Below are 22,553 nucleotides of genomic sequence, written 5' to 3' on the forward strand. Positions count from 1 at the left end.
GTTATGACGTGATTAAGAATGCGGTTCTCCACTCATTCCGGCTGACTCTGGAGATGTACCGGAAGCGGTTCAGAGAGTGTACAAGAGCGTCAGGAAAGACTTACGCCGAGACCGCCAGGGATATGGAACGGAAATTCCTACGATGGTTGAAGGCGGAGGAAGCGGAGTCGGTGGATGATATCAAACGACTGATAGTGATGGACAAGTTTATGTCAGTGCTCCATCCTGAGTTGCGAGTAAGGTTGAGAGAAGCAGGTATTAAGGACCTGAAGGCTGCAGCGGATCGAGCCGACATGCTGGAGGAGGCACTACATATCAGGAGGGAGGGGCCGCCCAGACACTCGCCTTACCCCAGGTCGGGAGGGAACCTTAGGAGTTCAGGAGGAGCGAGGATGGATGGGGACTCTCCCAAAAGTAGTGTACCCAATGAGGTAACCCAGTTCAAGAGCTCAAGGGACGAGGGGAGGAAGCCCCAACCTGTGAGCAGTGGACGTAGCTCGGGAGCGAGTGCTGCTGCCCGGGAACCGACGACAGAGAGTCCTAGGTGGACTCAGGGAACCTCTACCATTGGTGCTACCAGGAGGACTGGTAGAGGATCGCCTAGGAGAGGCGGTCGGTGTTACAACTGTGGGGGACGAGGACACCTTGCAAGGGAGTGCGGTCGCCCCAGGCACGGTGGAAACGTGGCTTTCGCTAGGATGGAAAGCGGAGAAGCCAACGATTATTCAGGTGATATGCCGGTGATGAGGGAGAAGAGGATCCACCCCTTTGTGTGTGAGGGGACGGTGAAGATAAGGGGAGCTGATCCTGTGCCAGCGAGGATGCTGAGGGACACTGGGTCTGACTTCACCCTTGTTAGTGAATCCCTCTTCCCCGAGGACTATAGAAGTTCCAGTACAGGGGAGGCCCTGATAAGGACGTTGGGGGGACAAGTGCGGATGCCCCTCCATAGGGTGACTCTTAATTCAGACTATGGTTGTCAGACTCTCTTGGCAGGGGTCTGTGCTTTGCTGCCGAGGATGGACGCTCAGGTGATCCTAGGAAATGATTCCTGTGGGGGATGTGTTCTCCCGAATTTGATTAAGGGTGAGGAGTGTGTAGAGTCCTATCGACAGAGCAGCAAGACTCGCCAGTAGTGGCGAAATGGAAATTGCGAGAGTGGCATTTCCGGTATGCGCAGTGACGTCAGGACGAGACGTCAATGAAGGTGATGTGAGCGGATCCAGTCACGCCGAAGAGAACATGCCGGGGTACCTGGGGCTCGATCATTTGTTCCGAGAGGAGGCCAGAGGACAAGCGACAGGTGAGGATGCGCCGGATACGAGTGTCCAAGTTACTCTCACCAGTCCTCTAGGAATTGACCGCACCCGTCTAGGTGAGCTGCAAAAGGAAGAGTTTCCTGAGTTGGTACGGGATGCGGAAGGAGGTCTCGCTGGACCCAAGTCACCGACTCATTTCTTCGTGGAGAAGGGAGTGCTAATGAGGCAGTGGAGGCCGGTTAGGGCCAAAGCGGGCGATGATATGCTGAGAGTGAGGCATCAGGTGGTGGTGCCAGCTCAGTACAGATGCGCGGTGCTAAAGCTTGCACACACAGTGGATCCCGCGGGTCACTTGGGAGTAACCAAGACCTTAGGCAGGCTTCGGGAACATTTTTATTGGCCGGGCATGGACGCGGATGTAAGAAGAATTTGCAAGACGTGTTTCCCGTGCCAGAGAGCGGGGAAGAACGTCCCTGCCATCCCGAAAGCACCTTTAGTTCCAGTTCCAGCATTTGGCCAGGCGTTTGAGCGCCTAATAATCGACGTCGTGGGACCACTACCTAAGACAAGAAAAGGGAACAATTACTTATTGACTATCATGTGTGCTTCGACGAGATTTCCAGAGGCGATCCCAGTGCGGAAGGTGACATCGAAATGCGTCATGGGACACCTTCAGCGGTTCTTTGCTTGGGTAGGTGTGCCCAAGGAGATCCAGTCCGACTGTGGCAGTGTTTTCCAGTCGAGGTGGTTTAGGCAGGCTATTGCGAGCTGGGGAATAGCCCAACTACGATCGTCTCCTTATAGACCTCAATCGCAGGGAGCGATTGAGAGGTTCCATTCAACTCTGAAGACCATCTTAAGAATGTATTGTGCTGAACAGGGAGCGGAATGGGGTGAGGCTGTCTGTCCAGCCCTGTTCGCGATCCGAGATGCTATAGTTGAGTCTCTGGGATTCTCTCCATTCCAGCTAGTGTTTGGGCACGAAGTAAGGAGCCCGTTGTTGATGCTGAAGGAGCGGATGACGGCGGAGAAGACATTAGTGACAGTGGAAGAGTATGTGCGAAGATTCCATGAACGATTGAAAACGGCGAAGGAGCTGGCTGCTGATTACTTGAAGACAGCGCAAGAGAAGATGTCGATCTGGTACGACAAGAAGGCTGTCCCAAGGGAGTTCGAGGCAGGAGCCAGAGTAATGATGTTGCTACCTGGGAGGGGTAGAGTGACGGAATCACGCTTTGGTGGTCCATACTCGGTTGTTCGGCGTGTGGGTCCTGTAAGTTATGAGATCAGCAAGCCGAATCGCCCTAACAAGACACAGGTGTGTCATATCAATCGTTTAAAGCCATACTTCCCAGAGGAACAAGAGAGTGCAGGAGTGAAGGGAGCAACACAGTCGCGAGAAGGGAAATTGGTTCTGTGTATGGAGATGGACCAAGTGTTGCCAGCGGAGGAGAGAAAGTGGGCCCGTGCCGATGGTACGCTCCTGTGGAATACAGAGAGTTTGACACACCTAGAAGACAGGCTGCGTCATCTGGATAGAGAGAAAAGGAGAGAACTAGTGACCCTGATAAGAAGGAACAAGTTGCTTTTCACAGATGTGCCCCGACGGCACAAGAGTGTGGTGCACGAGGTGGACGTGTGCGGAGGAAAGCCAATCAAGCAGAGCGCTTATCGGGTGAGTCCCGAGAAGAGGAAGATCATGCGACAGGAGGTGGAATATCTGCTAGCGAATGATCTCGCTGAGCCCAGCAAAGGTGAGTGGAGCTCGCCCTGTGTGCTGGTCAAGAAGAGTGACGGATCATATCGTTTTTGCACTGACTATCGTAAAGTGAATGCCATAACCGTGTCAGATTCTCACCCGATGCCCCGAATAAGTGATTGCGTCGACCAAGTAGGAAATGCAAGGTTCGTCACCAAGGTCGACCTGCTGAAAGGGTATTATCAAATCCCTTTGTCTCCGAGTGCGAGAAAGATCTCAGCGTTTGCTACTCCAGACGGATTGTACCAGTACAAAGTGCTTCCCTTTGGTATGAAGAACAGCGGAAGTTGTTTTCAGAGGATGATGAACGAAGTGCTAAGAGGGATGGAAGGCTGCGCCGTGTATATAGATGATATAGTGGTGTACGCCGATAGCTGGAAACAACACATGAATCGACTGACGGAGTTATTCCAACGGTTGGAAGAAGCGAACCTGACCGTTAATCTGGCCAAAAGCGAATTCGGAAAGGCCCGATTAGAATACTTAGGTTTCGTCGTGGGTCAAGGGGAAGTGACTCCAGTAGACCAGAAAGTGATGGCAATCAAAGAATATCCGAATCCCAGAACGAGAAAGGAATTGTTACGATATTTAGGGATGGTTGGATACTATAGAGGATTTTGCAATAACTTCTCGACAGTGGCACACCCTCTGACTGAATTGCTATCTAAGAACGTTAGATGGAAGTGGGGGGAAGCATGCCAGGAGTCCTTCGAGAAGACTAAGAAGTTGTTGACTGAAGCGCCAGTGCTGATTTCGCCTGACTTTGAGTCAGACTTTATCTTATTCGTCGACGCTAGCGACGTGGGAATTGGAGCCATGTTAGCTCAAGAGAAGGACGGAGTCCACCGTCCAGTGGCATTCTACTCGAAGAAATTCGAAAAGTACCAGAGGGCTTATAGTACAGTGGGAAAGGAAGCCTTGGCCCTGATCCTGGCACTGGAACATTTTGACATCTATGTGGGTGGAGGTACTAGACCGGTGCAAGTGTTCACCGATCATAACCCCTTGACGTTCGTGCATAGGATGAAAAACACGAACCAAAGGCTGACAAGATGGGCCCTACTGTTCCAAGAGTACTGGCTAGAAATCAGGCACATTAAAGGAAGGGAGAATGTAGTGGCAGATGCCCTCTCCCGGATTTACTAACCGATATGACTCTTATTTTAAGGGGAGGGGTATGTTACGGTGCCCTCTCCTATTTCTTTCGTTTGCCGGCTTAAAGAGTCATATCAGCTCTCCCTACTGATTCTCTGAGGTTCAGGGAGTCTAATGATATATGTGGCGACCAGACCGGCTGCCAGTTAAGGGAAGGAAGTTATATTATAAGTTGTAAATAAAGGAAAATTGGCGCCCTGTTATAAAATGAAACAGTATCCCCTACGGCAGATATGACCTTTTGGAAGGGACATTGCCGATCGCGGATTGGCCGACGTAGGTCGCGGGCGACCAATCAGGGCCCGCCATGACGTCACCGAGTGCCCCGGGCGGCGCCAACGTCAGAGTGGCTCTGACCTTGGAAGCGACAGGACGCGCCTCGGTCTGCTCTCAAGGATTGGAGGCTCTGCAAGCCTTGTTCAGTGGATTGAGCTGGCCATCGCAGCCCTTCATAGTTATTGGAGACCCTGCGCTTCTGGGAAGCAAAAGAGGAACCAAGTTCAGTGAGCAGAGAAGTGCCAAACTTGGAAAATAGTCGGCGACGACGCTGGGCGGCGCCGCTGGTTGGACGTTGAGGTCTGGAAGGTGGGCGGGCAGGCCTAGCTGTGACTGGGGTCACATCCACTGAGAATCTTGGAAGGACGACACCGTGCCTAGGACACGGAGCAACGCCCTGTGGGAGAGGCGAGTGTGGGGAAAAATAGTGATTAGCTCAGCGCCCATTGATGAACCAGGATTGGGGCAGCTGAATCTCAGGGATTGGAACGGCGACGACGCGAAGGCTTCACGACACCTGAGGACCTGTGGAACGTCCTGGATCGTCAAGGATCGACCCAAGGAAGCGTGGGAACCTCACACCATCGAGGGACAGGCGTCGTGAGCCAGGAATGTAAGGTAGATCATTTTCCCTCCCATTACCCCTTGTATGAGTAGGCTAGTTAGGCCACAATATTTACTTGTGTATGTGGCAGCAAGACTTTATTACTTTAATAGTAGAATAGGCTGCAAAGCAGCTTGTATCCAGGACTGTCAGAGAGGACAGTGTGTATGGATGGCAGGACAGTGAAGAAGAGGTGCCGACGTGGTGAAGAGGCCCTCCTGTGAGAGTGTGAGACTCCTGTCTTCCTGCCCAGTTGAAGGAGTGTTGGAGGTCGTGGAAGAAGAGGTTGACGATCTCCAGACTCATTATCCATATTCCATATTCATGTATTACTTGTGATTGTGTGTGTGTGTTCATGTAATTTGCATCAGTAAATCCACACATTTTATTACTGTGTTTGAGTGTGCCTCCATTTATGATATTTCTCTATGAGCATACATTTCTGGCTACAAACAATATATAATACACCCACTGAACTGCATTGCTGGGGTGCAGATATAATAACCCAGCTGGCGACCTTGCTAAGAGGAAGATAGAGAAGACAGGAGGGAAAGGAGTTCCTGCAACCTTTTTTGTCTGGCAGGCAAGACTCACTGAGGTTATGGTTATAGGTAAGCCTGAGTCTTCCTTCACTCCCCCACGGGTCTAGGCCGGAACTGTTAACAGCAGTTTCCCCGTGTTTGACTGAAGGGCTTCCAGGGTGAATCAGTGGCACCCCTTTGTGGTGGAAGCAAAGACCTGCAGAGGTGGGCATTGTTGGTCCTCTCTTGTGTGACCAAGGAGACTCCGGTGAATCCAGGGAGTCGGAGGGGCTGAGTATTTGGGCCTTTGAGCCCCTAGCAGCCGAGTGTTAGCAGAGCCCCGGACCGCCCACCCCCACGTGACAGTTAGTAAATATTAAACAAGACTGAACTGAAACCTAGGCATCTTGGGCTTCCATCTACCGTTATTATCCTCGAGGAACTCGTCCAGCACCTTTACTCCCACGACTTCAGATCCAAGACATTAAGTCCACTCGCTCATAAAAACGGCTTTACTTGATCAAAGATCTTGTCATAATCTCTGGGTGAACAACGAAGGCCGACAATTGTTATGAGGTCTGGGGGGACCTGATAGTACTCACACCACTCCTACCCTGGCATCCAACCCGACCACCCGGGGTACTGTCACCTATGTTACTCACCATACTGTGAGGGACGATGTTCGTTCGGCTGCCACCCGCTCTCCACATTACTCAGACACTCAGCATAAAGACCGAGAACATGAGGACAGAGACACAGATACATCAATGTTTGCTGACGATGCCAGAATTATGAGAAGGACTAAAACAGAGGAGGACAGCTTGAGGTTTCAAGAAGACCTGGACAAACTGAAGGAATGGTCAACCAAATGGTTGTTAGAGTTTAACCCAAGCAAATGTAATGTAATGAAGATAGGTGTAGGAAGCAGGAGACCAGATACAAGGTATCATTTGAGAGGTGAAATTCTTCAAGAGTCAGAGAGAGATAAAGACCTGGGGGTTGATATCAAACCAGACCTGTCCCCTGAAGCCCATATCAAGAGGATAACATCAGCGGCATATGCCAGGCTAGCCAACATGAAAACGGCATTCAGAAACTTGGGTAAGGAATCATTCAGAACTTTGTATACCACATATGTCAGACCAATCCTGCAATATGCAGCTATTGCATGGAGTCCATATCTAGTCAAGCATAAGACTAAAAAAGAAAATGTTCAAAGGTTTGCCACCAGACTAGTACCCGAACTGAGTGGTATGAGCTACGAAGAGAGACTACGGGAATTAAACTTCGCGTCACTGGAAGACAGAAGAGTTGGGGGAACATGATCACCACATACAAGAATCTCAAAGGAATTGATAGGGTAGATAAAGACAGGCAATTTAACATAAGGGCTACACGCACTAGGGGACACAAGTGGAAATTGAGTACCCAAGTGAGCCATAGAGATATTAGAAAGAATTTTTTCAGTGTCAGAGTAGTTAACAAATTGAATGCATTAGGAAGTGATGTGGTGGATACTGACTCCATACACAGCTTCAAGTGTAGATATGACAGAGCCCAGTAGGCTCAGGAACCTGTACATCAGTTGATTGAGAGTTGAGAGGCGAGACCAGAGTCAAAGCTCAAAACCACACAAGTACAACTAGGTGAGTACATCCGCATAACAGGTCTCCGACACTGTGCTCTCACAACATATTAAAAACTTAGAAACTTTGATTTCTCCTCATTAAACTATAAAAAGATGAAATCACTTGTGTGGCAAACTATAGTGACTTCCTTGGCCAATCAAACTGAAACACGTTCCTCAGAGACCCATTACTTGGTTCATTACCTTCAGAGAACTGAAGAGCCTCCATGACTGACTTCCACAGACACACCAACGGCCCGTCCATCATACTTACTCCAACACCAAACTTCCTCCCTTTTAAGGTGAGTCATGTCTCTGGTCACTGTTAAGGTGAGTCATGTCTCTGGTCACTGTTAAGGTGAGTCATGTCTCTGGTCACTGTTAAGGTGAGTCATGTCTCTGGTCACATATGTCAAGCATAATGCTCCGTCGACCGCTCCTGATGCTGGACATAATGCTCCGCCGACCACTTCTGATGCTGGACATAATGCTCCGTCGACCGCTCCTGATGCTGGACATAATGCTCCGCCGACCACTTCTGATGCTGGACATAATGCTCCGCCGACCGCTATTGATGCTGGACATAATGCTCCGTCGACCACTCCTGATGCTGGACATAATGCTCTGTCGACCACTTCTGATGCTGGACATAATGCTCCGTCGACCGCTCCTGATGCTGGACATAATGCTCCGCCGACCACTTCTGATGCTGGACATAATGCTCCGTCGACCACTTCTGATGCTGGACATAATGCTCCGCCGACCGCTATTGATGCTGGACACAATGCTCCACCGACCGCTCCTGATGCTGGACATAATGCTCCGCCGACCGCTCCTGATGCTGGACATAATGCTCCGCCGACCACTTCTGATGCTGGACATAATGCTCCGCCGACCACTTCTGATGCTGGACATAATGCTCCGCCGACCACTTCTGATGCTGGACATAATGCTCCGCCGACCACTTCTGATGCTGGACATAATGCTCCGCCGACCGCTATTGATGCTGGACACAATGCTCCACCGACCGCTCCTGATGCTGGACATAATGCTCCGCCGACCGCTCCTGATGCTGGACATAATGCTCCGCCGACCACTTCTGATGCTGGACATAATGCTCCGCCGACCAATTCGGATGCTGGACATAATGCTCCTCCGACCGCTCATTATTCTGGACACAATGCTCCACCGACCGCTCTTGATGCTGGACATAATGCTCCGCCGACCGCTATTGATGCTGGACATAATGCTCCGCCGACCGCTATTGATGCTGGACATAATGCTCCACCGACCGCTATTGATGCTGGACATAATGCTCCGCCGACCGCTATTGATGCTGGACATAATGCTCCGCCGACCGCTCTTGATGCTAGACATAATGCTCCACCGACCGCTATTGATGCTGGACACAATGCTCCACCGACCGCTCTTGATGCTGGACATAATGATCCGCCGACCGCTACTGATGCTGGACATAATGCTCCGCCGACCACTCCTGATGCTGGACATAATGCTCCGCCGGCCGCTACTGACGCGGGACATAATGCTCCGCCGACCACTCCTGATGCTGGACATAATGCTCCGCCAGCCGCTACTGACGCTGGACATAATGCTCCGCCGACCACTCCTGATGCTGGACATAATGCTCCGCCAGCCGCTACTGACGCTGGACATAATGCTCCGCCAGCCGCTACTGACGCTGGACATAATGCTCCGCCAGCCGCTACTGACGCTGGACATAATGCTCCGCCAGCCGCTACTGACGCTGGACATAATGCTCCGCCGACCACTCCTGATGCTGGACATAATGCTCCGCCAGCCGCTACTGATGCTGGACATAATGCTCCGCCGACCACTCCTGATGCTGGACATAATGCTCCGCCAGCCGCTACTGACGCTGGACATAATGCTCCGCCGACCACTCCTGATGCTGGACATAATGCTCCGCCAGCCGCTACTGACGCTGGACATAATGCTCCGCCGGCCGCTACTGACGCTGGACATAATGCTCCGCCAGCCGCTACTGACGCTGGACATAATGCTCCGCCGGCCGCTACTGACGCTGGACATAATGCTCCGCCGGCCGCTACTGACGCTGGACATAATGCTCCGCTGGCCGCTACTGACGCTGGACATAATGCTCCGCCGGCCGCTACTGACGCTGGACATAATGCTCCACCGACCTCTCGTGAATATCCTCCGAGCACCATCAATACCCAGGGAGCTTTTCCTCACATTCAACTGTCCTCATTAAAGAACAGCATGATATTAATTGGATAACTATAAATTTGCTCTAGACTTGGGTAACAATTGGTTTGTGAACTGGATTATTGATTTCTGAAAGAAAATGTTTCAAAGGAGGGATAAACATTTATATATAAATGACTTTAGTTAGGTAAAAAGAGGAGCCGTCTCACAGACCAACAGACCTTCTGCAAATCTTATTATTTTTGTTTCTATGTTTTACTGTAATGAGTTCCCATGAGCCTGGCTTCCCCTTGCTGACAATGACCAGCTGGATGGTGCCTCCTCCTTGCTGATAATGATCAGCTGGGCACAGAGAAGCCAAGTTGGAACAGGTAATAAACTGGTGACAGCCCACTAGAGCTGGTGACGCACCATGAACACTGGTGACAGTCCCCTAGAGCTGGTGACACACCAAGAACACTGGTGACAGTCCACTAGAGCTGGTGACGCACCATGAACACTGGTGACAGTCCACTAGAGCTGGTGACGCACCACGTACACTGGTGACAGCCCACTAGAGCTGGTGACGCACCATGAACACTGGTGACAGCCCACTAGAGCTGGTGACACACCATGAACACTGGTGACAGTCCACTAGAGCTGGTGACACACCAAGAACACTAGTGACAGTCTACTAGAGCTGGTGACAGTTCACTAGAGCTCGTGACACACCAAGAACACTGGTGACAGTCCACTAGAGCTGGTGACACACCAAGAACACTGGTGACAGTCTACTAGAGCTGGTGACACACCAAGAACACTGGTGACAGTCCACTAGTGCTGGCGACACACCAAGAACACTAGTGACAGCCCACTAGAGCTGGTGACACTCCAAGAACACTGGTGACAGCCCACTAGAGCTGGTGACACACCAGGAACACTGGTGACAGTCTACTAGAGCTGGGGACAGCCCACTAGAGCTGGTGACAGTCCACTAGAGCTGGTGACACACTAAGAACACTGGTGACAGCCCACTAGAGCTGGTGACACACCAGCTACACTGGTGACAGACCACTAGAGCTGGTGACACACCATGAACACTGGTGACAGCCCATTAGAGCTGGTGACACACCAAGAACACTGGTGACAGCCCACTAGAGCTGGTGACACACCAGCTACACTGGTGACAGACCACTAGAGCTGGTGACACACCATGAACACTGGTGACAGCCCATTAGAGCTGGTGACACACCAAGAACACTGGTGACAGCCCACTAGAGCTGGTGACACACCAGCTACACTGGTGACAGACCACTAGAGCTGGTGACACACCATGAACACTGGTGACAGCCCATTAGAGCTGGTGACACACCAAGAACAATTGTGACAGTCCACTAGAGCAGGTGACAGCCCACTAGAACTGGTGACACACCAAGAACACTGGTGACAACCAATGTCCTTATTGTATCACCAGCTGTAATGACATCCGTCAATTTGCAGACCCATCATGTAAACAATCCAACCACTCACCAACGCATTCATCCACCATCATCTTCATTCACCAGATCATTCATATCCTTTCACAACAACCTGTTCATCCACAAACCCATCCATTCATCAACCCCATCCATTTATCAACCAATTCATTCATCAATCCACCCACTTATCAACCAATCCATCCATCAACCCTCCATTCACAACTATATTTATTCACCAATTTATCCATTCAACATTCTATTCAATCAGCAACCCATTCAACTACTCACCACCTAATCCATTTACCGACCCATTATTCATCAACCCATTTATCAACAAACTTATCCATACATCACCCCTTCCATTCAACACCTCATCCATCACCCCTTCCATTCAACACCTCATCCATCACCCCTTCCATTCAACACCTCATCCATCACCCCTTCCATTCAACACTTCATCCATCACCCCTTCCATTCAACACCTCATCCATCACCCCTTCCATTCAACACCTCATCCATCACCCCTTCCATTCAACACCTCATCCATCACCCCTTCCATTCAACCCCTCATCCATCACCCCTTCCATTCAACACTTCATCCATCACCCCTTCCATTCAACACCTCATCCATCACCCCTTCCATTCAACACCTCATCCATCACCCCTTCCATTCAACACCTCATCCATCACCCCTTCCATTCAACACCTCATCCATCACCCCTTCCATTCAACACCTCATCCATCAGCCCTTCCATTCAACACTTCATCCATCACCCCTTCCATTCAACACCTCATCCATCACCCCTTCCATTCAACACCTCATCCATCACCCCTTCTATTCAACATCTCATCCATTCACCAACTCATCCATTCATCATCCCATCCGTGTACCAGCCCCATACATATTCAATCTCTTACATATACCAATTTATTCATCCATCCACCAATCCGTCAATTACCAAACCCAACTATTCACCAACCGCACTATCCACCAATCCATCTATCCACTAACCCATGTATTCATGAAACTATCCATTCACCAACCTATTCATTCATCATCCAATCGATGGTCCAATCATATTATCCAATCATCAAACCCAATCATATTCATTGGTCTACCCAGGATGGACCCCAGGACAGACGGACCCCACTGGACCCCAGGTCGTCTTGCAGATGACCCCAGACGACCCAGTAAAGATGGAACAACGACTCCAGTCTGTCCCACCAACATTGGGATGCCCAGGATGGACCCCAGGACGGACGGACACAGTGGACCCTAGGTCACTTGTCTACAGAAGAAATAAGAAAGAAGAGAGAAGAAAGAAGAGGGAAGAGGAAGAGATGGTGAGTCCATGTTAAGAAATGATGCCTAGTGTCCCTTGCTGGTGACAGCAGCATTACGAGCCAGTAAACAGGTTCTCAACTCGTCCTCTTAAAAATAACGATGCTTTTCGCTCCCCACCATTGTGTGGATGGGATTTGGGGGGACAATGGGGGTGGGGAGTGAAATGTTACCCCCCCCCCTGTCCCTCGGGAACTAAACCCGAGGGACAGGGTTCCCGCCAGACAATAGCACTGACATGCTACTCTGGCCTCAGTCGAGAGGGAATATAGCAGACAATGTGGTAATGTGAGCAGACCTGGGAAAAGAAACATTCATAACTCATGTCTGGTGGAGACCTGGATCTGCCCTGGAGGTTTTAAGAAGGATAACTCCCCCCAGGGTAGGTAAAGGTACGTCACTCTTGACCAGGCACATACATTATAATTCTTTGCCTCTACCTATTAACTCAGATGACAGTTTAGTGCAGTTATTGTGCGCTCACGTGCGCGCGAGATCTGGTGACAATAGGGTGACCAGGCCTAACTTGGCTACTATATAAGGATGACAAAAGGTCATCCTCCTCCTTTGATTGAGCATCAGGAATAACCATTCTCTCAACTCTCTCGGGTGCTGGGATTACTAAGGTAATTCCAGTTCTTCTATTGCCACATTAAGTTTCAATTTATTGATGGATGCTTCTTTCAGTCTGGTATTCAAATATACCCTTGATTAGGAAATTTACTGGGCCTGTAGCGAGGTAATCTTATAATCGCTCCATTATCTCATTATCTTAATATACTATCTCATTAATACTATATATCTCTATACCTCGCCATTATCTCGTTATACTATCTTAATAGTATAACTAATTAGCACTAATTACAGAAGCTACAATTCTTTCCCCAATTACAGGTAATGTGAGGGATCTAGATCCCTCAGTTAGTTTTCCTAGTTTCTAGATTAGGCTAGTCACTCTAGAAACTGAAGCTTTCAAAATAACATATACTTGTTGGGTGTTGAATGAAAGCTTATGTTATGGTCTATCATTTGTGAGTAGTCAGAAGTCTGTGATGGCTCTGTAGAGAGAATTACAGAGATTTTCCTGTTTCTGTGAAACAGGATCATCGAGGTGAGAGTGAAGTGGGATGTGAGGTACTTGACTAAAACTGTTAGAGGTGGGGGGGAGAGTGGAGTGAACGTTGCCCCCCCCCCCCCAACATGGGAGACATCACGCCACTGTCTTTTAGGCCTCCCCCTCCTTGTGACATCACGGGATGCTCGAGGGTGAGTGAGCCTGTGATTGGTTTAGGCATGTGTGCTCCAAGCCGAGTTTTGGCGCGAAGAGAGGTGATTGGGAGGGGCCTGAGGGAGCCGTGCTGGCTCCAGGCTGATTGGTCAAGACAAAGTAGGGAGGAGGTATGGGCATTTGAGTTTCCCTGCCTGCCAGGGAGGCAGTTTGAAATGGGCGGCAAGCGAGGAAGAAGTGTCTGGTGGAGGTGGCAGGCCGGCCACCTCCACCCCACGTTAATCGCTTCTGTCGTCCAAATTACTCATCGAATATGGCACTCCTGCCATCAGGGGTTGTGTCAAGGCCCAATTGGGAGAATTGGGGCCAAGGATTTACGGAAGGAACAGTAAAAAGCTAAAGAGACAGTTGACAGTGTTCACCCATGAGGCAGCTGGCAGAGCCTCATGGTGTAACAGGTGGGTCGAGTATCCTGTCTAGTGGCAATGGACAATTGGTGTTGGGCAGTGTAAGTGAGTGTGATATTACAGGCCCATGTTGGACTTTGAAATCCGCCAGGCTGCGTCAGTGTGGGGACGCCGCCGGCCATTGTCACCCCAGTGTAGAGCAGGGCAGGCTCTGGTTTGCTGGAGTTGTGGGCGATTCCTCAACCACGTGTGTATGCCCGGGGGCCACCCCGGCCACCTGCCGCATGGTCCGGCTACATGGCCCGGCTACCCCACCCGCCTGCCAGCGCGCCGGCCACCCGCGCGGCCAAACCCCACCCCACCCCGCGCACCAGCTCAGCCGGGTGGGGTGCTATGACGTCATGCGCTACCCGTGGCCAACCCCAGGCCACCCAGCCGCTCGGCTTGGCCTGGCTCGGCCCGTGCGTCCGCTACCACCACTCCACCCCCCCTCTCTGCTCGGGGGGGGGGGCACTGTGGGCCACGCGGTGGCCACATGCCTTGGCCACTTTCCCGGGACAGCCTAGGGCCACATCTTGTCGACGCATGAGGAGCAAGCAAGCTAAGTGTTGACAGCTAGTGTGGTAGTGACCTGGGAAATGAGGAAAAAAATAAGGAAAGACGTGAGTACTATTATCATTGTGTACAGTGTGATGAATACTGGTGGAAATTCTCGGTAAGAGTTGTCTCAGAGCCTCGCCAGGCTAGAGAAGCAGCTGAGTGACAACTGTCAGTAGGGTCCAGGTGATTGGTAGGGTAGTGCCTGGAGATAGATGTTATACACGGGACCACACTGTAGTATCATAATGTATATATAGTAGACTGACTAGAGTATGTAACCGGTCAGTGTAGAGATTTACCATATAAGTGATCCAGCCTGTCGATTCTATATAATCGTTCAGACAGGATTAATGCCATAGAGTACCGTAAAATTATAATCATTAGAGGTAGGCAGTACATTTACCTGATGATATAATTTTCATTGATTATGTGAATGCCATTTCTATGTGTTCATTTGCATGCTTTATGTACTGTGTTGTGTGGTAAGTCAGTAGATGTGATTGCTGACTGATTGCCTAATGATGTCATTAGCATGTGGGGTATGCTGATGGCATCATGATGTTGCAGGTTTGTGCAGTATTGTTATCAGTTTATACGATATTGAGTTTTAAATCTCACGTTATTGTCAACAGAATGGAACCTGATGTTATTAGAACGCCAGAAGAATTCATCAATGTGATATATGAAGATTTTTTACAGACTGGGTTGTGATAGGGGGGGGTCACTGTTGGACTACCCGCCTAGCTACGTGGGTCTCTCCTGGGGGGCGGGAAGACCCCTAAGTTTGTGATTATAGGAGCTGTCAGGGAAACCGAGACACTATTGATTGCATGCTTGTGTCTTCAGTGGATATCCTTCATTTGTTCAGTTAGTTCATGTTGTCAGCCCGAAGTGTCAGCAAGATGGAGCCTGCTGTCACTTCTCGAGGGGCTGTTGAATAGCTGTGTTGCAAATGCCACTTGATGTACAATAACGTAACCATTCGCTGTGGTGTAACTTAGTCTGTGATATTTTTCTTTGATTTGCAATATTGCGTCATCAGTGGGCACACCTGTGTTCAGGTTAGTTCAGTATGCAGCCTCACAACAAGGGTTGCTATTTAGCTGTTTGTTATCGTGCCACTGGATGGACATTAACGTAACGTAAACTCGGTAATGTAGTAGTTAGTCTCTTGTTATTAATAAATTGTTATGTTATAGAAAACGGTCTTTGATGTCAACCCTTCAACCATATTTCTGCATATTATTAAATGTTGATGTGATCTTGATACAACGGCTGTTCTTGGGCATTCGAATTCCAATTCATAGCGCCACATCAAATATAAATATTTGATTGTGAGAACCCGTCGGTTACCCTTTATTAGTTTTAACGTCCTGTTTAACTAGGAGGAGCCAGCGGCCTATTGTGGACAGGTTTTCACCCCTGGTGGTGGAGGCCTGGCGGTTTGCTCCCGCTTTTCCTTTTTCTATTGGACTCATGATTAACTGCCGTGAGCAGACTTTAAACTTGTAGTCCACCTCCTAAGGGAGGTAGGCGTAGAAAAAAATCTCACAGGTAATACTCTTCTCAGCTTGTTGGAGGGAGCTGAGGTGTAGTCACCATATCAGCAAGCGATATGAGCAATAGCGGAGAGTATAATTTCCACAGTCAACAATGTAGCACTCGGCGTGTTCAGTTCTAATCGACCCAAGACGCTACAGCTTCGACATAGAGCAGACAGCAGACTACGACCGCATCGAGCTACAACGCTCTCGTTCCCCGAGTTCAGACACTCACAATTCCCAATCAAGCTGCCATGCTCTAGCTCCCTAAGTTCAGACACTCGCAATTCCCAATTGAGCCGCCATGCTCTCGTACCCCGAGTTCAGACACTCACAATTCCCAATCGAGCAGCCACGCTCTCCCACATAAAGCTCCACGACTCTGGCCACACTCAGCTCTCTGCTCTGCTCCAAGCTCCGTCTGAACATTTACGACAATGCCACCAACCGACTACTGTAATCAAGACTACTAAATAAATATGAAAACTCACTAAACAATGTGTATCTAATCTACCCATCAACGAAACATAAACGTACGTTACAGCCCTAGTTTCTTAATGACTCTATAAGGGCCTCGCCATCTAACTGGTAACTTCCTACTCTCATTGGCGGGCGCTGGCTCATTCAATCGCAACATGAGGCTCCCCTCCTTCACTGTTAATGGTTATACCTGCCTATCACAATAATGGGCATACTGTGTCCTTGCTTTCTTTGATGCTTCAGCTGCTATCCTCCATGCATTCTTCATCTTGGTGAGGATTTCTGAAGGGTAATCCTCTCCATAAATAATAGTATATCTGTTAAGCAGTGCTACGGACCCGAGTCCAGCGTCCGAGCACGGAGCAGTGACGACAACACCATCTGTGGGTCAGCTCTCGAAACCCCCTCCAAATGGACGACGCCATCTAGTGAGGACGAGATATACCGGCCACAGGGGCTGGTTTCCCGTCTTAATCAGCTCGTGACATAGCCGCTGCTGACCTCTGGTGAGGTGGCGCTTAGACAGCAACGCCATCTATGGAGTGGATAGGTGGACATTTGTGTCTAAGCCGGTAAGTGAGGTGCCCTAGAGTGTAACTAGTACTGATGACGTGTCTGATTACAGAGTCGACCTGGGACTGCTGTATTGGACAATGGATCAGTCTACCCAAGGCAGCCATAGTCTCTCCATGTGTTTGCTGCAGAAGCTGTGAGCCACCCCCGAACGTACACTGTTGAGTGTGTTAGCCTGCCTGTGACGTGGCAGTACCAGGGATCGTCTTATCTGGGGGCTGGCTGGTGGGAGAGACTGGCCACTGTGGTGCAGAGAGAGGAGAGTGATCTGCGGAATCACACGAGGCTCCTGCCTAGGGCTCGCAACCCTAGTATCGGTCGTGGAGTGGCCTACGCAGCGGAGCTGATTGGAACCTGCCAGCTACAGGCTGGATTTGTGGTTGAAGGCCTCCACGACGATGCACCCAGTGGGACTGTGATTTGGCTGGCCTGTGGCCAGGGTAGATTCGCCTAGAGAATCAAAGGATTCATCGTGAGGCAAAGAGAAGAGAACCAGGGCTACTCATCTTGAGCACCGTAGAGCATCCTGTGTCTTCGGAGGGAGACAAGTTATTGTATATAAGTGTAGTTATAGCACCAGCGAGTGACTGTGAGACATATATTTATGGTGGTCGCTAATATATATATTTAAATTAGTGTATTAGTATCCCTTCCCCTTTAATTTACTTGCGTTATGGAGCACACCTCTTGAAAGCCACTACTAACTCGGGGCCGGATACCCAAACTCTAATAACATCAGAGAAGAACCCCAGTTGCGACCCAATAGGGCCGTAACAAGCAGACCAGACGCAAAATTACACGAGAGTCCAGTGAACAGCATGAGTGGTTGAGTATTTATTGACTGGTACACTGCGGTGTTTGTTGCAAATTGAACAAAAGGCAGCTGTTCATCCCAAGTGGCCGGATCATTCTCTGCTAAAATGGCAAGCATATCCTTCACCGTTCTATTGGTTCGTTCCACCATGCCGTTCGTTTGGGGATGGTATACTGCTGTTAGCGCTGTTGTTGTTTCTAAGAGTTTACATACCTCCTGAAATAACGTACCAATAAAATCCTGTCCCCTGACAGATACTAGAACTTTAGTTGGTCCGAACACCGTATCAAACCTATCTAGAAATTCATCTGCCACTGTTTGGGGGTCTCTCCTTGGAGGGGCTACCAGAGTGGTATACCTGGACCACTCTGGTAGCCCACTAAAACTAGCTCATATCTGTTGCCTGAGTTGTTGCTGTGTAAATCAATTAAAGCAGCCCCCACCCAATCCAAGGGTTCGGCTGTCTCTGAGAACTCCTGGAGTGGGGCTTGTACTTTAGGAGTACCTTTGCTTCCTTGACAGTTCCCGCATGACCTCACATACCTAATTATATGTGATAATTACCCTGGGAAATATAATAATGACTTAGCCTTTGTGTATGTTTTGTATACTCCCGGGTGACCTGCAATCTTTGACACATGCGCAAGTTTTAATACTGAAGGCTTAATGCGTTGGGGATAACTAGCTGAAAAAACGCCCTGTCTTTCTAAGCATTTGCATGGTACAACACGATGGTTCCTATATAAAAGGGGTGACGCCAAGGAAAATAAGACTCGCATCCCTACAAAAAAAGACCATTTCTTTGAGTGTAAATTCATTTAAAGAGGAACTTTATTTTCTCGAAAGGTATTTCCCACCTTCCAGATGTTCAATGATTTCCTTCCATCGCTGTTCCTTCATCTGAAGTCCTCTTATTTTATCGCTCTGATGATGTTTGGTGCAATTGGGAGTTGTTTGGATCACAAGTATGGCGTCTATGCTTAGGAGGACTAGTGCATCTGCACGCTCCGGGCGTCATGTGCTATGGTTCAGGTGAGTCTGCCGCACGACCACGGCGCCCCCCCCTTCCTCCCGTCGAGAAGAGTCATGCCACTCACCAATACATTCATTAACTTTATGCCATTGGTCATGCCATTCACAAGTACATTCATTAACCCTCCCATCCATTAACAATCTCATCCAGTCACCATGCAATCCATTCACCATCCCACCCATTCACAATCCCATCCATTAACCATGTCATCCATCCACCATGCCGTCCGTTCACTACCCCATCCATTCATCATCTCCTCCATTCACCATCCGATTCATTTACAATTCTATGCATTCACTATCCCATAAATTCAGCATTCCATCCATTCACCATTCCATCAATCCATCACATCATATATCCACCATCTCGTCCATTCACAATCCCCACCATTCACCATCCCATCCATTTAAAATTCTGTCTATTCACCATTCTATCGATTCTCTATTCCATGCATTAACAATTCTGTCCATTCACCATCCCATCCATTCTCCATTCCATGCATTAACAATTCTATCCATTCACCATCCCATCCATTCACCATCCCCTCCATTCACATTCCAATCCATGCACTATCTCATTACCATAACTGCACTAGTTATTCACTATCCCATCTATTCAAAATCCCTTTCATTCATCATCATATCCTTTCACCATCCCATCCATTGACTATCCCATCCATTGACTATCCCATCCATTGACTATTCCGTCCATTGACTATCCCGTCCATTGACTATCCCATCCATTGACTATCCCATCCTTAGACCATCCTATCTCTTCAGCAATAGGCATCCGTGTTAGTAAACACCCACATGGTGAACCTCTGTGGACTTAAAGCGGGTATTTAGAGTGTGTCAAATGCTGTTGACTCTGGATTTTTACTTCGTCTGGGTTGCAACTGCATGCAGCATCACAACGAAATGGCAGACGGCTTCAACAAGGCAACTACAACCTATACAAGATATGGGGAAAGCATCCAGGAGGATGCACAGTATTGATAAGTGTCTAACTGTATGGAACTCCTTATATGTCATAATATGTCCCGAGTCACATTGGTCATCAAAGTCCCTGAAAGCTAAAAAATGAAATATTGGGGTCTTTTCCAGTGTTTTCTATATCAATTATGTATGTGTGTGTAGGTGCCTAAATATTATGTAACTTATATAAAAAAATTATTATGCAAGTATATCAAATTGGTTATAAAAGTGATAAAAAAGGGATTAACATAAACTTCAAACATTTATATCAAGAACTTACGAAGTAATATACAGAGAGCTACTTTACTCTACTGTTTGGTATTGGCAGAAGTTAATATCTCATCAGAGAAACACCAATTACGCTGCAACATGCCTCGACAATCCTGTCTTAATACTTGTGCACAACCAATCACCTTGACTAACCTATCATACCACTGCCGGTCCCAAAGAACTTAGGTGAGTTACTTTCTGATACTCTGGAACATTTCATTGGTTGATAGTTGAGAGGCGAGACCAAAGAGTCAAAGCTCAACCCTCGCAAGCACAACTAGGTGAGTTCAACTAAGTAGGCGAGTACACACACACACGTGCACACGTGTATGTAGCGTGCAAACGTTACACACTCCTGGTGACAAAAACCTCGTTGCTTATATATTTGATTTAGTTCTGGGTGGTATAGTGCAGCTGGAAGTCATATATACGGGTCACAGAAGAGACTTGCAAACTAAGCGATTCATTACTGCTAAGACTTGTCACAACGGGTGACAGAGACGTGTACTTCTGCACGGGTGACAGATGAAACTTACCTGTCTAATTGTACAGTTTGTACCATTCTCCACGGGTGACATACTAGACTTAATTCAACACTGGGTAGTGTAGTGCATCTTGGACACATCTCAAATGGTAATATAGACTTGAGTATGGCGTCAGGGCTTACAGGACAGTATTGAATATTGCCCTTGGAGGACAGATGACATATAGTGAGCGGTATAGTGCAGCTTGGACCCTTAACCAGGTACGATAGTGAATTGTGTTCTGGAACGAAACTATTCAGTACTACAACTTACTCAGTAGCTCTGTTCTCTCTTTGTTCCATGATGCTTCCAAAGCTTTTGACAAATGTGAACACATTACACTTTTTCAAAGAACTGCTTAACAGAAAAGTATGTCCTGTCATTGCTAGATTTCTATATTTTTCTTATTCATGCAATGTCGCTGTGAAAAGGAGTAATGTCCACTCTGAATATTTCTCACTAAAATGGAGTCGAACAAGGTACAGTTTTCAGTCTTATACTATTTGCTCTCTATCTTCATCCATTGTTGAAGGAGTTAAAATCCCGTCGAGCTGGCAGACGCAGAGGCACAACTAAGGTCAATGTTTTCTGTTACGCTGATGATCTAGTTCTGCTCACACCGACATAAGATTCTTTGAAGATCTTGAGAGGAATATGTGAGAGCTATAATGCAGAATACAACCATACTTTCAATCTAGCCAAATGTGCTATAGTTCCCATTATCTCACACGATCCGTTTTATATTGATCCGAAACTAAAGTTACTGTGCAGAGAGATTACTGAAAGGTTTTTTGAAAAGCATCTGGGTCATATCCTCTCCTCAAAGGGTCCACGTTAATTTTTCTGATGCTATTATAGACCTAAAATTAAGAATGTCATTATGTCATTATGAGTGAATTCGATCAACTTGAAACACGGTCGAAATTAACAGTCAATGTCTGAGCCCGCATGACTGTGATCTATGCCTGCATGACTGTGATCTATGCCCGCATGACTGTGATCTATGCCCGTATGACTGTGATCTATGCCCGCATGACTGTGATCTATGCCCGCATGACTGTGAACTATGCCCGCATGACTGTGATCTATGTCTGCATGACTGTGATCTATGCCCGCATGACTGTGATCTATGCCCGCATGACTGTGATCTATGCCCGCATGACTGGGATCTATGCCCACATGACTGTGATCTATGCCCGCATGACTGTGATCTATGCCCGCATGACTGGGATCTATGCCCACATGACTGTGATCTATGCCCGCATGACTGTGATCTATGCCTGCATGACTTTGAACTATGCCCGCATGACTGTGAACTATGCCCGCATGATTGTGATCAATGCCCGCATCACTGTGATTTATGCCCTCATGACTGTGATCTATGCCCACATGACTGTGATCTATGCCCGCATGACTGTGATCTATGCCTGCATGACTGTGATCTATGCCCGCATGACTGTGATCTATGCCCGCATGACTGTGATCTATGCCTGCATGACTATGACCTATGCCTGCATGACTGTGATCTATGCCTGCATGACTATGACCTATGCCTGCATGACTGTGAACTATGCCTGCATGACTGTGAACTATGCCACCTTCAAAGTGTTGATTTTGGTAACCTTAATTGTGAATGGAGAAAATGTTCAAGACGAATCTTGGGTGTTTATCCATGCACTCATTGCAATCTCATAACGGGCCTTATGTCCACATCTACACTTCAAGAAATTGTTTACAAACGAATGGTATCCTTTTGTTTGAAGGGAATCGCACATCCAGCAAACTCAATCAATTCCTTTTTATTTATTATAGTCACTGCCACTCCAACTATCCCAGAAGAACAAACTTAGTTGTCAGGTAATACAACTTAAGAATGAGTGATACATATATATCATGGTGCA

The 22,553-nt window shown here is 48.3% G+C and overlaps 1 protein-coding gene across 1 annotated transcript; it reads left to right on the plus strand.

The window, feature by feature from the left end:
* Window positions 1-21,768: 21,768 nt before the first annotated feature.
* LOC138360950 (uncharacterized) lies at window positions 21,769-22,347 on the plus strand. Its single transcript, XM_069320437.1, has one exon. It carries the CDS (start codon window positions 21,769-21,771, stop codon window positions 22,345-22,347), a length of 579 nt encoding a protein of 192 aa, XP_069176538.1.
* The last annotated feature ends 206 nt before the right edge of the window (window positions 22,348-22,553 follow it).

This window comes from Procambarus clarkii, unplaced genomic scaffold (assembly GCF_040958095.1).
Source record: "Procambarus clarkii isolate CNS0578487 unplaced genomic scaffold, FALCON_Pclarkii_2.0 HiC_scaffold_134, whole genome shotgun sequence".
Classification (NCBI taxonomy): Eukaryota; Metazoa; Arthropoda; class Malacostraca; order Decapoda; family Cambaridae; genus Procambarus; species Procambarus clarkii.

Coding starts and splice junctions, on each gene's coding strand:
- LOC138360950 (XM_069320437.1), top strand. CDS start 21,769: ATGACTGTGATCTATGCCCGCATGACTGTGATCTATGCCCGCATGACT.